This window comes from Myotis davidii, unplaced genomic scaffold, assembly GCF_000327345.1.
Source record: "Myotis davidii unplaced genomic scaffold, ASM32734v1 scaffold1047, whole genome shotgun sequence".
Taxonomy (NCBI): Eukaryota; Metazoa; Chordata; class Mammalia; order Chiroptera; family Vespertilionidae; genus Myotis; species Myotis davidii.
The window spans coordinates 497,780-510,609 of NW_006298367.1; the positions used below are offsets into that span (position 1 = coordinate 497,780).

General features: G+C 50.0%; 3 protein-coding genes across 5 annotated transcripts in view; 1 reads left to right on the forward strand and 2 right to left on the reverse strand.

Moving 5' to 3' along the window:
- RNF40 (ring finger protein 40, E3 ubiquitin protein ligase) overlaps positions 1 to 154 on the reverse strand; it is a 13,025-nt gene extending 12,871 nt beyond the window's left edge. For both annotated transcript variants that reach the window (XR_001515617.1, XM_015570689.1), the window contains exon 1: positions 56 to 154. The gene's annotated coding sequence lies outside the window, so the exon portion shown is untranslated. The remainder of the gene's footprint in view (positions 1 to 55) is intronic.
- A 128-nt stretch (positions 155 to 282) lies between these two features.
- CCDC189 (coiled-coil domain containing 189) lies at positions 283 to 4,804 on the forward strand. The gene is made up of 9 exons (XM_006774085.2): positions 283 to 805; positions 1,107 to 1,138; positions 1,989 to 2,054; positions 2,222 to 2,391; positions 3,045 to 3,115; positions 3,310 to 3,426; positions 3,518 to 3,587; positions 3,661 to 3,747; positions 4,582 to 4,804. Exons 1-9 carry the CDS (start codon positions 605 to 607, stop codon positions 4,758 to 4,760), a joined length of 993 nt encoding a protein of 330 aa, XP_006774148.1. The 5' UTR covers positions 283 to 604; the 3' UTR covers positions 4,761 to 4,804.
- A 72-nt stretch (positions 4,805 to 4,876) lies between these two features.
- Positions 4,877 to 12,830, reverse strand: part of PHKG2 (phosphorylase kinase, gamma 2 (testis)) — an 11,299-nt gene continuing 3,345 nt past the window's right edge. For both annotated transcript variants that reach the window (XM_006774084.2, XM_015570690.1), the window contains exons 2-9: positions 10,744 to 10,919; positions 10,421 to 10,475; positions 8,817 to 8,882; positions 8,570 to 8,733; positions 5,962 to 6,052; positions 5,728 to 5,881; positions 5,531 to 5,656; positions 4,877 to 5,441 (exon numbers count right to left, since the gene is read on the reverse strand). In XM_006774084.2, the coding sequence (XP_006774147.1) occupies positions 5,148 to 5,441; positions 5,531 to 5,656; positions 5,728 to 5,881; positions 5,962 to 6,052; positions 8,570 to 8,733; positions 8,817 to 8,882; positions 10,421 to 10,475; positions 10,744 to 10,919 (1,126 nt within the window). In that variant the 3' untranslated portion in view covers positions 4,877 to 5,147. The remainder of the gene's footprint in view (positions 5,442 to 5,530; positions 5,657 to 5,727; positions 5,882 to 5,961; positions 6,053 to 8,569; positions 8,734 to 8,816; positions 8,883 to 10,420; positions 10,476 to 10,743; positions 10,920 to 12,830) is intronic.

Here is a 12,830-nt window from a genome sequence, read left to right on the forward strand (position 1 = left end):
GCAGCCCCACCAGCCCCGCACATACCTGCTGCATCCCGCCCCCACCGCCCCGGGCCCCCCACCTGCTGCAGGATCAGCCGAGCGCCGCCATCTTGGATTCACCAGACGTCACCCGGCCTGCCCAGCACAGAGCGCAGGCGCCAGAGGCAATGCCGGATATGGTGGAACTGCATTTCCTGTTTCTATTGGTCGCGCTTTGTCCCTCCTCTCGGGTTTCTCCCCGAACTTCTCCTCTTTCTCTCTGTGATTGGCCAGTAGGCGGTTCCTATGGTAACTGGCACCACGTCCCACGCCCAGCCTAACGACCTCGCCAGCCTCTTACTAGCAACTTTGGAGAAACGTGGGGCACTTTGCAATTTATTACGCACGCGCATTCTCTTCTAATTGGCGAGTACATTACTCTTCCTTTTCTTCCCCGCGCCGCCTTAGCAACGGTCCGGGTGGAGACGCCCCCCGCGGATTGGCTGCAGCCGACCTCTCGGCTGCGTAGATTGGCTGAAGCGTGGATAGGGGGTCAGACCCAGGAAGTGCCTGAGGAGAACCGGTGGTCCCAGAACAGAGGCAGGTAGAGCCTGCGGTGACCGTGACACGGAGGAGCGGCGACATGACCCATCGGAAGTCCAGCCAATTCCAGAGCCTGAGAATGCAGCCGGACCTTGAACAACCCTCCGAACTGCGGCGGGAAATCAAGAGGGACCTCAGCTCAGCGGATGAACTAGCCTCGCGTATGGGAACAGGTGTGCGGTCCGAGTTCGGCACCGTGGCCGCGGTGGAAGAGGAAGATCCTGCAGCCAACTTGTTCCCGGTAAGGACGAGGAATCCGCTCAGCAGTGTTATAAAAGGGCTCCCGACAGGGCGCCACCCGTGATATGTTTACTAATTTTAAGGCGTCTCCTGGGCTGCCTTGGTGAAGAGGGAATGTGTGACCCCGGTTGTTAATATGCTCCTGAGTAGTAGGCCTTAGGGCCTGCTGAAGCCCAGCCCGCCCGCGTTGTTCGTTCACAGTCCTTAAGACGAGAAAGCAAGTTAACGAGTTCTCAGGTCCGCTGGAGGTTTGCCATGGACCAGGGGCAAGGACTTTGGTCCAATCTGCTTTCTCTCCGCAGCCTCCTCTGCCCAAGCCCCGGATCTGCATGTGGTGAGTGTAAAGAGCCCTGGGAAAAGTTACATTTCACTCTTGCACGATTCCCTTAGTACTTCCCCAACAGTCCTGTCAAACAGCCAGGGCAGAAAAAAAAGGACATCCCCATTTTACAGATGACGAGATGGAGGTCCAGAGATGGGATTACCCAAGATAACTAGAAAATGGCTCTCCTGCCTCCATAGTCCAAAGAGCAAGTGTGGGAAGAAGGGAGCCAAAGACTGAGGATGTAAATAGAATGTCATAGCTGTCATGGAGCGTTGTGCAAATGGGGACACTGAGGCCCACAGGGGTACTTGCCCAAAGTCATACAATAAGGGAGTGACAGAGCAGAAACAAGAACTCAAGTTTCCTAACCGTAGGCTTTATAATGAAAATAATCGTAAGTATTCATTTAGGCCATGGCCAGTGGTTCAATGGTTAGAGCATCAGCCTGCACTAAAACCTCACATGTTCCATTGCTGGTCAAGGGCACATACTTGGGTTGCAGGTTCGATCCCTGGCCCAGTCGGGGCACAAGTGGGAGGCAACCAATTGACAGATGTCTCTCATATCAATGTTTCTTTCTCTTCTTCCCCTGCCCCTCCCTCTCCCATTCTAAAAATCAGTGTAAGAAATATCTTGAGGATTAACACATACACAAGTTCATTTAGACCATCTCAGTTATTTACAGATGGAAAACATGACTCCCAGAGAGGGAAGTGGCTTGCCCAAGGTCACCAGCAAGTTAGTGGAAAGGCCGAACTTCAAACTGAGGTTTCCTGGTTCCCAGTCTAGTGCTCTAGTCCTGCCTTGAGACTAATGTATAATGGCCACCAACACCATTTCTCTTCTTTTCCTATGGCAGGAAGTACCTGGACATCCATTCCATGCACAGGCTGGAGAAGACGGCCAACACTGAGGAGATGAGGGAGTATGGAGGGGGGGGTGGAGAAGCAGGGAAGGGAAGGAGCATGGGAAAGGCTGAGGGTGTACTGGGAAGGCATGAGAAATCCTGGCTCCAAAGCATGCTGTACAGTAGTGTGGGGTAGTGAAGGGAGGCTTCCATTGTCTCTCACTCCGTCCTTTCCCCCTCTCAAGGGTGCTGGCCAACCTGTTGGGGCTAGGATGGCCTGAGCAGAGCCGTCAGGATGCCATCATCCTGGATCTCTTCTCCCATGCGCTCATCTTCTGCCGCCAGCAGGGCTTCTCGATGGAGCAGACATCAACGGCTTGTGCCCTGCTCCAAGATCTTCACAAGGCCTGTGTTGGTAAGAGGTGGCGGTGACCAGAAGGTTTGAGCCCAGGAAAGTGGATGCTGGATGGCACAAGTAACCATGGGAAGTAGAAATAGGGAGATCACCACCTGGAACCTGTTGTCATTACTAGCAGTGTTACCACAGTTATTTCACCTATGAAATCCTTCATTTCCTTATCTATGAATACTGACTGTTCTGCTATATTGGGGGGAGAGGGGGGCAAAAAATGTATACACACTGAATAATTATTAATACCAATGGGTTAAATCTGAAAAAAGACATTAGAATTAATAATTATACACTGTATATATTTTTGGGACACCCTGTATATGCACAGTGCTCAGTAAAATAGTTCTTGCTTTCTCCCTTTTATTCCCAGAACTGGCTTTCTTCAGAGTGTTTAACAAGAGCTAAAATTATGTATTTCTTGGTTTATTGTATGTCACTTCCACTACCATGTCAGCCTCTTAAAGGGGCAAGACCTTATCTGTCTTGTTCAGTGCCCAGAACAGTCACAGTGGGTACTCAGTGTCTGGGCTAATGAACAACCCAGTACTTAAACCCAGATCCGTCCCCTTCTAAAGCGCATGCTCAGTAAGTAGCAGTTGAGTAAAATGAATGATCATCAGAGGTGACTCACTGGAATATCTTGTTTTCCCTCCCAGCAACCCCCTTGGGCAATGTGGAGGAATGTTACCGCTACTTCACCAGTGTTCTTTTTTGCCATGGAGTCAGGGTCAGTTCCCCTGATGGGATCTTCGCTCCTCCCCAGACACGGTCTAGCCCAATCGCCTGTTCTCACCCTCATCACCCTCATCTTCCTCTGAAGGCCACAGTGGGCTCTCCCTGCTCCTGGACTGCTGGGCACTAGGAGAAAAGGCCAGAGCTTCAGGAGGTGGTCAGTCCTCTAATTCCCAATCACCCCCACAGCGGCCCCCTTTCAGTATCAACCTTTTTAAGGAGGAACAGCTGCTGGCCCTGGCTGATTATGTGGTCAACACCTACTTTCGCCACTTCAAGCTCTACAAATACGTCTTTACTCCCCAGGTATTGGGCCCTGGCTATGAGACCACCCCTCAGCTCCCCACTTCCCTCAGTGCAGATGCCGTCCTCTCAGCTGCCCTCTTTGTCTTTCCAGGTGCGGCTAGATCTGTCTTTGACTTATTTAGGGCTGCAGCCACCCAAGCTCTGGTCAGAGGATGAGAGAGGTAAGGGAGAATGCCAGGGCTGGGGCTGGGACTGAAGCTGAAGCTAAAGGTTCTTCCTGCTTCTGGCTTGCAGAGAAAGAAGGTGGTGAGGAGGTGGAGGACCAGGCAGCCACCCTAGAGGAGGAACCAGAAACGGTGGCTGAGCCACAGCAAGAGCCAAGTGAGGACCTGGAGGAGTTTGGGTTCTCTATGATTTGGGGCAAATGTGAAAGGAAGGGTTTAGACCACATCGGGACTTCCGCCTTTCAGTCATGGTGTCCTTTCTCCAAATGACTCAGCATGCGGGAGTCCACGAGGACAGATAAAAGCACAGCTGCTGGGAGCTGCAGGAAAACTGATGACAGTAACAGCCAGCACATAACTGATAACACTGTGTGCCAGGCAAGCCCTATTTTATTTTATTTTTTATTATTGTTTTTTAAATCCTCACCTGAGGATACTTTTTCTATTGATTCTTAGAGAGAGGGAAAGACAGAGAGAAACATCAATGTAAGAGAAACACATCAACTGGTTGCTTCCTGCATGCGCCCTGACCAGGGCTCGCGCCAGGGAGAAGCCTACAACCGAGGTACATGCCCTTGACTGGCATCGAACTGGGGACCCTTGGGTCCAAAGGCCAATGCTCTATCCACTGAGCCAAAGAGGCCAGGGCCAGGCAAGCCCTATTTTAAACATTTTATGTACATTAACCCATTTAATTATCCCTCAATCCTAGATGCTAGGTGCTATCACTATCCACATTTTACATAGGAGGAAACCTAAGGCATAGAGAGGTTAACTCACCTGCCTAAGTTCACAAAGCTATTAAGTAGCAATCCAGAAAGTCTGGCTGGAAGTAGCCATTCTGCCCACTTCTCTCACAGAAGGGCTGGCTAACATTTTCTGAATTGATGCAACATTTCCACCTGTGTAGTCCCCAGGGACACCTTGCCAACTGCTTCAGCTAGAGGCAATCCTTCAGCCCCAAGCAGCATCTCTCCTTCCCTGCCCCTAGGCCAGGTCTCCCTCCTCCGAGCCTACATCAAGACCCAGCTGAACAAGGAGCTGGAGCTGCTGCAGCAGCTGGTGGAGGAGCGGCTCAAGGCCAGCGAGGAAAGACTTAACAGCAAGCTGACCACACTAGAGCGGCCCTTCCAACTACCTCCAGGCAAAACCAAGAATAAGACCAAGTGACTCCCCGTGTTTTCCCCAATAAAGGCCTCGGCCAGAGTGGCCCCGTTCGCGCCCCCACCCCATCCTGAGCAACTTCTGGGCTTTCCTGCCAAAGCCAGACACCAGACATGGGGCACTGGCTCCCTGGTGTGTAGATTTTATTGCATACACAGCACAGGTAGCACTGACAAGGCCAGGCATGGCACTCTTGAGCGGCTCCCTTCTACCTCAGCTCTGATCGGAAAGCCCTGGCCAGTGGGGATGGACTGGACTTTCTGATAGTACGATGAGTGGTGGCCTAGCCAAGCAGTGGGGCCGGGGCCTACGGCCAGAGCCAAAAGGGGCTGGAATGATAAAAATCCTCCTCATGGAAAGTCCTGCTTTCTGGCATTCCCCAGGGCTCAGGTGCTAGCCCAGCACCAGCATGGCCTCATCCTCGGTGATAGCAGCTGAGTCCCCCTCCTCTTCAGGGCCCACGATGGGAAAAGGCCCAGGCGGCCGGTGCTGGAAGAGGGCTGCGCGGTTCTGCTGCTCGCCCTTCTTCACCCAGTGCCCATAGAGCCGGAAGGCACAGCTGTCAATGAGGCGCCGCACTGGCCGCAATGCATAGGGGTCCCTCAACAGTGCACTCTTGGTCAGCGGACGTGCATGGTGGATGCTTAGGGCCACTCGTCCAGCAGCCAACACTGTCCACACTGCCACCTGGGAAGAGGGAGGGGAGTGTGAGCTCCAGTGTAGCACTGCCACCGGGGACAGAACAACAGGCCAAGACTTGACACTCTCGGGCTTACCCGGAACCGCTGTCGGGGGGTGAGGTTCCAGGGCTGGCTGCCTTCACAACGCTCAAAGAAGGGGTGCTGTAGAGCTTGCTCAGCTGTCAGACGCTCCTCAGGATCCACTTGCAGCAGCCTTGAAATCTAGGGGAACGCCACAACATGAGAGAGAGCTCTGGGGCCTCCCACCTTGCACCCTCAGGGTCCCAGCTCACCAGGTCTTTGACAGTGTTTGAACGGTCATCCCATTCGGGCGAGTTAAACTGGTACTGGCCTTCCATGATCATGCGTAACATCAGGATCTGACGTCGGTGCCAGAATGGTGGTGAGCCAGCCAGGAGTGTGAACAAGATGACCCCACAGGCCCAGCTGGGAAGAAGACCAAAGTCAGGCAGGAGTAGGTGCTGGGCAAATGTACACAGGAAGAGGACGGGATACCAGAAACTCACAGGTCGACCTCCTTGCCGTAGCCCGGGTGGGTTTCATCCATGGAGCATTTAAGGATCTCAGGTGCCAGATATCCTGGGGTCCCACACAACTCTGGGGAGAGAGGGCTGAGGTTGGTGGGATGCCACCAGCCCCCTCATGGCCCTTAACACCAACCCTTTACTGGAGCCTCAACAAGTGTTCCTCATTCTGCTCCTGCCAGACTGCGAGTCTCAGTACTAGACCCTGACCCTGGTGAACAACTCAAATACCCACCAAGGCTCCTGGTGGCCTTGGACAAATGAAGAAAAAGATGATTTTTAGATTTACTTCAAGGTCCTACCCAACTATCACTTGACTCCAACCCTCTGGCCAAACCTACTCATTCCTCACACAAAGTGTTACCACATTTTTACATTCATAACACACAAAAAACAAAACTTCTCTGCATTCCTTTCTGCGCAAATCTCTTCCTATAATTTAGTGGAACCACCACTAAAACCAAGGGGAAGGAGTGGGGGTATGGGATTTCTTCAAGTATATACTGGGTAAGTCCCTTATTTAAAACTTTTCCCTGGCTCCCAATATGGCCTCAAGATCAAGTCTATTCTTATAGCACACAGCCCTCCATGACTTGATCCAAACCCCTACTTTTAGTTTCTACCACTTCAGGCCCCAATTCTAACATCCTAGAAATTTCCAAACTGTATTCCATGGCACACTTCCAGGAGAGCTTAATAGGCCTAAACTGAACATGACTCTCGGGAAACTCATTCCGAAGCTAAGTATTTCTTGCCTGCCCTGTACCTAGCACCACAGTGGACACAGTGGTAAATTAGATGTGCTCTTACTAAACTTCACGTCCACTAAAAAGCAAATGAGAAATAATAGAGTAAGATGGGTGCCATGAAGGGAGTAAAGAACAAAAAGGAAAGGCCCTAGCTGGTTTGGCTCAGTGTATAGAGCGTCAGCCTTTGGACCAAAGGGTACCAGGTTTGATTCTGGTCAAGGGCACGTGCCTGGGTTGCAGGCTTGATCCCCAGTAAGAGGTGTGCAGGAGCAGCAGAGCAATGATGCTCTGTCATCATTGATGTTTCTATCTCCCCCTTTCCTTCCTTTCTGAAATGAATAAAATATATTTTTTAAAAAAAGAACAAAAGGGCCGAAACCGGTTTGGCTCAGTGGATAGAGCATCGGCCTGCGGACTGTAAGGTGTCCCGAGGAAAGGGATCTAGCCCGGCCAGCATTGTTCAGTGGTTAGCATCAGCTTGTGAACCATGAGGTCACGGTTCTATTCCTGGTCAGGGCACATGCCCTGGCTACAGGCTCGATCCCTAATGTGGGGCATGCAGAAGGCAGCCGATCAGTGATTCTCTCTTATCATTGATGTTTCTCTCTCTCTCCCCCTCTGCCTTCCTCTCTGAAATCAATAAAAAATATATATTTTTTTTTAAAAGAAAGGAATTAGAACATTCAAGTGAAACCTGGTACCAAAGCTAAGAGAGAGGGTGGAGTGGGCAATGGTGAAGGTGATTCCAGAATGGGGAAAAGTATATTCGGAAGCACAAAGGAAAATAAAGCACAACATCTGTAAGATATTAAGTCCACAGATTAAGAGCATGAGTTAGAGTCAGACTGCCCAAGTTCAAATCCCAGCCACAGGACCTTGGGCAAGTCACAACACATCTATAAAGTGGACACACAAATGCTATGTTGAGGGTGGGAAAGGAGGACACCTGCAATAATTTCAACATTAAAAAATTTTAATAAGAAAGCTGAGAGGATCTAGAGAAATAAAGCCACGTAAAGACTCAGCATGGAGCCTAGTTCATACTAAGCACTCAGTAAATGTTAGCTATTAATAAATTCAGTGCAGAGCCCATTGAGGGAGAGAAAGTAGCATATTGGAAGCTCTGAGGCCCTGACCGGTTTTGGCTCAGTGGACAGAGCGTTGGCCTGCGGACTGAAGGGTCCCAGGTTCGATTCCAGTCAGGGGCACATGCCTAGGTTGCGGGCTCAGTCCAACATACAAGAGGCAGCCAATCGATGATTCCCTCTCATCATTGATATTTCTCTCTCTTCCTCTCTGAAACCAAAAAATATATTAAAAAAAGAAAAAAAAGAAAAAAAGCTCTGAGGAGTCTTGCAGTTGAACTTTGTTCAGTTTTCCATTTGCACCAGAATTATTTTGTCACAACAAATGTATTAACACGGGTGAACCTGAGTCCCAGAGTCCCAGGTTCCTCATAGCACCTGAGACGTACACTGTCAGACCCCAAGTGTGCAGCTGAGTCCTGCTATGCCCTTCCCTTTTCCTCCTGGGACAAGCCCAGCCTCCCAAAGCCCAGCTCGGAGCCCCTGCTCTGTAGGTCCCTCCTTTCTCCTGGTTTCCCCACATGACCCTAGCCCCTGCTGTGTGCCACTTATCTGCTCACTTTCCTGTCTCCATCCTCCCCAAGTCAGGAAACCCATTCTGAGCTGCAAACAAGGCTTTGCACCCAGAGGGGACTTGGCAAGTGTTTACTGACTCCCCTTTGCTTGGTAGCTGGGACTCAGTTCTCAGATCCAGCCAAGCACTCATGTCTGGGTCTCCTTCCCTCTCAAGCCTCTTAGGGCACCAGGTCCCCTCACCTCGAAGCTTCTCGCCAGGTTCCAAGTGGCAGGAGAATCCAAAATCGGAAAGTCGGATCTGCATATTGTCATCTAGGAGAATATTCTCGGGCTTCAGATCTCGGTGCACAATGTTGTTGGCATGGAGAAAGTTCACTGCTTCCAGCAGAGACCTCATGATGGACCTGGGGGAGGGGCAGTCTCCTCTGCTTCTCCCTGCCCCACCCCACGCCCTGCTCACCCCGGGGACTGCAGGTTCAGCCAGTACCTGGTCTCCTTTTCTGAGAGGGCCACCTTCTCTGTGAGATAGTCAAACAGCTCTCCCTTCCGCATCCTAGGAGACAGGAGTGGGAGGGAGGAGGTGCACCTCACAGTGAGGGCTGAGAAAATAAGCCAGTGCTCAGAGAAAATACTATACAACAGGCCAGCAGAGAGATTTCTCTGGCCTGGCCGGTGTTGCTCAGTGGTTGAGTGCAGACCCATGCACCAAGAGGTTGTCAGTTCAATTCCCAGGAAGGACACATGCCTGGGTTGCAGGCTCGATCCCCATTGGGGGGCGTGCAAGAGGCAGCCGATGGATGTTTCTTTCTCATCGATGTTTCAATCTCTCTCTCCCTCTTCCTTCCTCTCCCTCTAATATAAATAAAAACATGTTTTTTTAAACAGAGAGAAATTCCTCTGTAAACAAACTGAAGGGTCTCAAGACAGAGCACTCCATGAGTGAGAGGAACGCCAGGGGCAGTCTGGCCCGGTGGGCTGGCAACTCAAATATCTTCATTGTGCCTGAGGAGGCTATTTCAGCAAGAATGAGTGCCTTCTTGTGCCAATCATTTTCAGGTGGTCCTTGTTATCTGGTACTCAAAAAGGCCTTTTAAAGTGTCTCTATTTATAGCACCGACCAAAATTTCAATTAATAGTAGAAAAAAAGTTGTATAGGGCTTTGATTTTTGCTTATTTTGTCTTCTCTTTAAGAGTGAGGTTATAATTGTAACTTTGTGTCAATCATTGAAATATAAAAAACACATCAGGTATTGCTTTGGGAGTATTACTGTTGGGCAAAGTTGCATAATGGGTAAATAAAATGGACACTTCCAACCTCCCCTCACACTTTTGCAGAGGGTCATTTCTGTATGAAAATATTTTCAAGGCCTCTCTTAAATATTTAATATTCAAACCATTCTCTTTTGAAGAACCTTTGCAACTGGTTTGCATTATATGGTATAGCATGTGACATTCAGATTTACATTGACCGGAAAAAGAATTGATGAGCAGAGACAGACACCAGCATAGGGTGTTAAACAATGTGAGACTGGTGAGCAAGTATCTATTTTATAATAAGTGGTCAGTTCCTAGACAGACACTCTCAAATCAGTCCTTTCTTCCCTGCTAACCTTATAACCATGGGGGATTAAGAGAGTTGGGGATTTGGGTCATAAAAACCTTTTGTCTTTGACTGGTCACTATTACTTTTTTCTTTTTTTTAAATTTTTTACAGAGAGGAAGGGAGAGGGATAGAGAGTTAGAAACATCGATGAGAGAGAAACATCGATCAGCTGCCTCCTGCACACTCCCTACTGGAGATGTGCCCGCAACCAAGGTACATGCTCTTGACCGGAATCGAACCTGGGAGCCTTGAGTCCATAGGCTGACGCTCTATCCACTGAGCCAAACCGGTTAGGGCCACTATTACTCTTTGAAGAACGTGCCTCAATCAGGGCACCAAGGAAAGAGGCCAGAGCCATGGACTGCCAGGCAGGCCCTGGCTGGAACAGAGGCAGGTGTGAGCAGGGTGGTCTTCAGCCCCCTGTGCCCAGTCTGGGGCTGTGCATGGAGGTGAGGAGGCTTCTCCGATTGGGGCAGGGAGATACTCACAGGTCAAACACCAGGAACATGAAGCTAGAAGACTCGTAGGAATCGATGAGAGTGACTGGGGAAAGAGGCAGAAGGCAGAGACAGAGATGGAAAGGAGCGGATGCATATTAAAGGGGCTTTCCACCCTGAGGCAACAGCGGGCTGTTACTGGGAAGGAGAATCAAAGGAGGCAGTAGGGACCCAAAGGCTGGCCACACTCTGAGGTGGAACAGAGCCAGGAGGAAGGGAGCAGAGGGGCGGAGGCAGTGTTGGGGGGAATGGGCTCTGGGCAGGACCAGCAGGATGTGGCTGTAATCAAACAGGAACAGGGGACGCAGCCTCACTGATATGGGGGTGGCCAGCGACCTGGCGAAGGATGTGTGTCTCTCGCCGCGTGGCTTCTCGCACCTCCTCCAACTGCTCAGGACTCAGTCGCTCAGCCGTCACCTCCATGATTTTCACCGCAAACTCATGGCCAGTAGCTCGATGAACACAACGGCGGACCACAGAGCTCACTCCTCTGCCAGAGTCAGACAACACAGGGGTCAGGGCCTCCTACTCTCTCATTTCCAAGCAGAGCAGAGCCTCGGCACCCTCATATATAGACTGCACCAGATTCTGAAGACCCATCTGGACAAGGCAACCTCCCAAGAAGCTCGTCCTGGCCTACAAGAGATTCACAGTGGCCTCAGCAAGCAACGCAGGTGCCCAGGAAGGTGAAACACAAAGCTAACAGGGAAGGCAGGCCCGGGTCCTGGTTTCTAACCCAGCCTCTGCCATGCCCTCAATGGGTGAACCTAGACAAGTCCCTTCTACACTGAGCCCCAGAACCTGCCCCTCGCCCTGAAACCTCACAAGGAGAAAGTGAGAAGAAATTACCTAAGACTCCCTCCAAATTTTACTCACACTTCCTGATTACCCCATCCAAACCCCACAGTTCCCCTACATTAGCTCAAGTACAGGAGGTTCTAAATAAATATTGGGCAATTGACTAGAAGACCAAAGTTGAGAATTAAAGATACCGGTTTAGGCCCCAAATTTGCCACTAATTAATCTCTAAGGAACCCACTAACATAAGGTCTCTGGGTTTCCGCTTCTCCAGCTCTTAAATGTAGCCAAAACTATCTTGAAGGGATGCTGAAAGACAGACTGAGGTCGAGACAGGAAAGCCCTTTTGGCATTGTAAAGAGAAAGTCCTAGACAGATTTCCTCGCTTGGGCTCCGTCACCAACTCACTCTGACCTTACAAGTACTTCAGGCTAAGCTGCAAATCTTTCCAGGATCACACCACATTTCACAGGCTGGTTCCCTGGCTGCCCTTCACATAACCTCCTGCTGTGCTCTCATGGCCTCCTTGACCTTACAAAACTCCCTTGGCTTGGAATGCCTGTCACCCATATCTCTGGTTCAATCAAAGGATGCAAACTATTAACCCTCTGGCCCTACAGTCCATATATGAATTACGTTTTGGTCAGTTCAATATTCTTTCCAAATCTGAATCCATACATCTTAGATGGGACAAGAATCCTCCAGCTGCCACAACGCTTACCACTTCCTACTGTCTTCCTGTTAGCCAAGTCACAGTTTTATTTTGTGCTCAACCACTAAATGCATCTGAGTTTGAGGCCTAGTTCAACTATTTTAAAGCTTCAGGACTTTATACATGAAGAAACTGATACTCTGGGAAAATTTAGTGAGAGTGTGCAGGGAAAATAAAGGTAGCTTGCCAGCTACCACAGTAACCTTGGAAGGAGATGAATACGACACTACCCTCTGATCTGCCTTTTCCAAAACTGGCCTTTCTGTGCCCCACGGCAGTGGAATCACCATTCTACCCTGAGGTTCTTCCTAGCCTCTGTGAATCCCCCCTTACCTGGTCCTGAAACCTCACTACTCAGGACTTGGATCTCAGCTCTCTCTCTTCTTTCCCAATACTCTCCTGGTGACCTCCCTCCAGTCCCAGGAGCTTTAATAACAACTATGTGTAAATGATTCCTGCTACACTGTCCTGAGCCTTCATTATTTCTCTCCAGAATTCCGGATTGCTTAAAAATATATATATATATATATCCACACTAATAAAAGAGAAACATGGTAACTGGAGAACGACCGCTACCCTTCCCATTGGCTAATCAGCGAGATATGCAAATTAACTTCCAGCCAAGATGGCCGCCGGCAGCCAGGCAGCTTGAAACTAACATGAGGCTTGCTTGCTTCAGTGACCAGGGGACTCCAAGGTTCCCTGCCTGACTTGCCAGTTTCTCAGCTGCAACTCTAAGTAACTATATGGGCAATATAGAAGCTAAAAAATACCCCAGAAACCTGCAACATTGTATTAAATACAGACGGTAAACAAAGGCCAGAAACCTGTTTTCAGCAGCCGAGGCCTCAGAGCTAAAGCTGGCCCAGAATAAAAAAAGAAAAAAGAAAA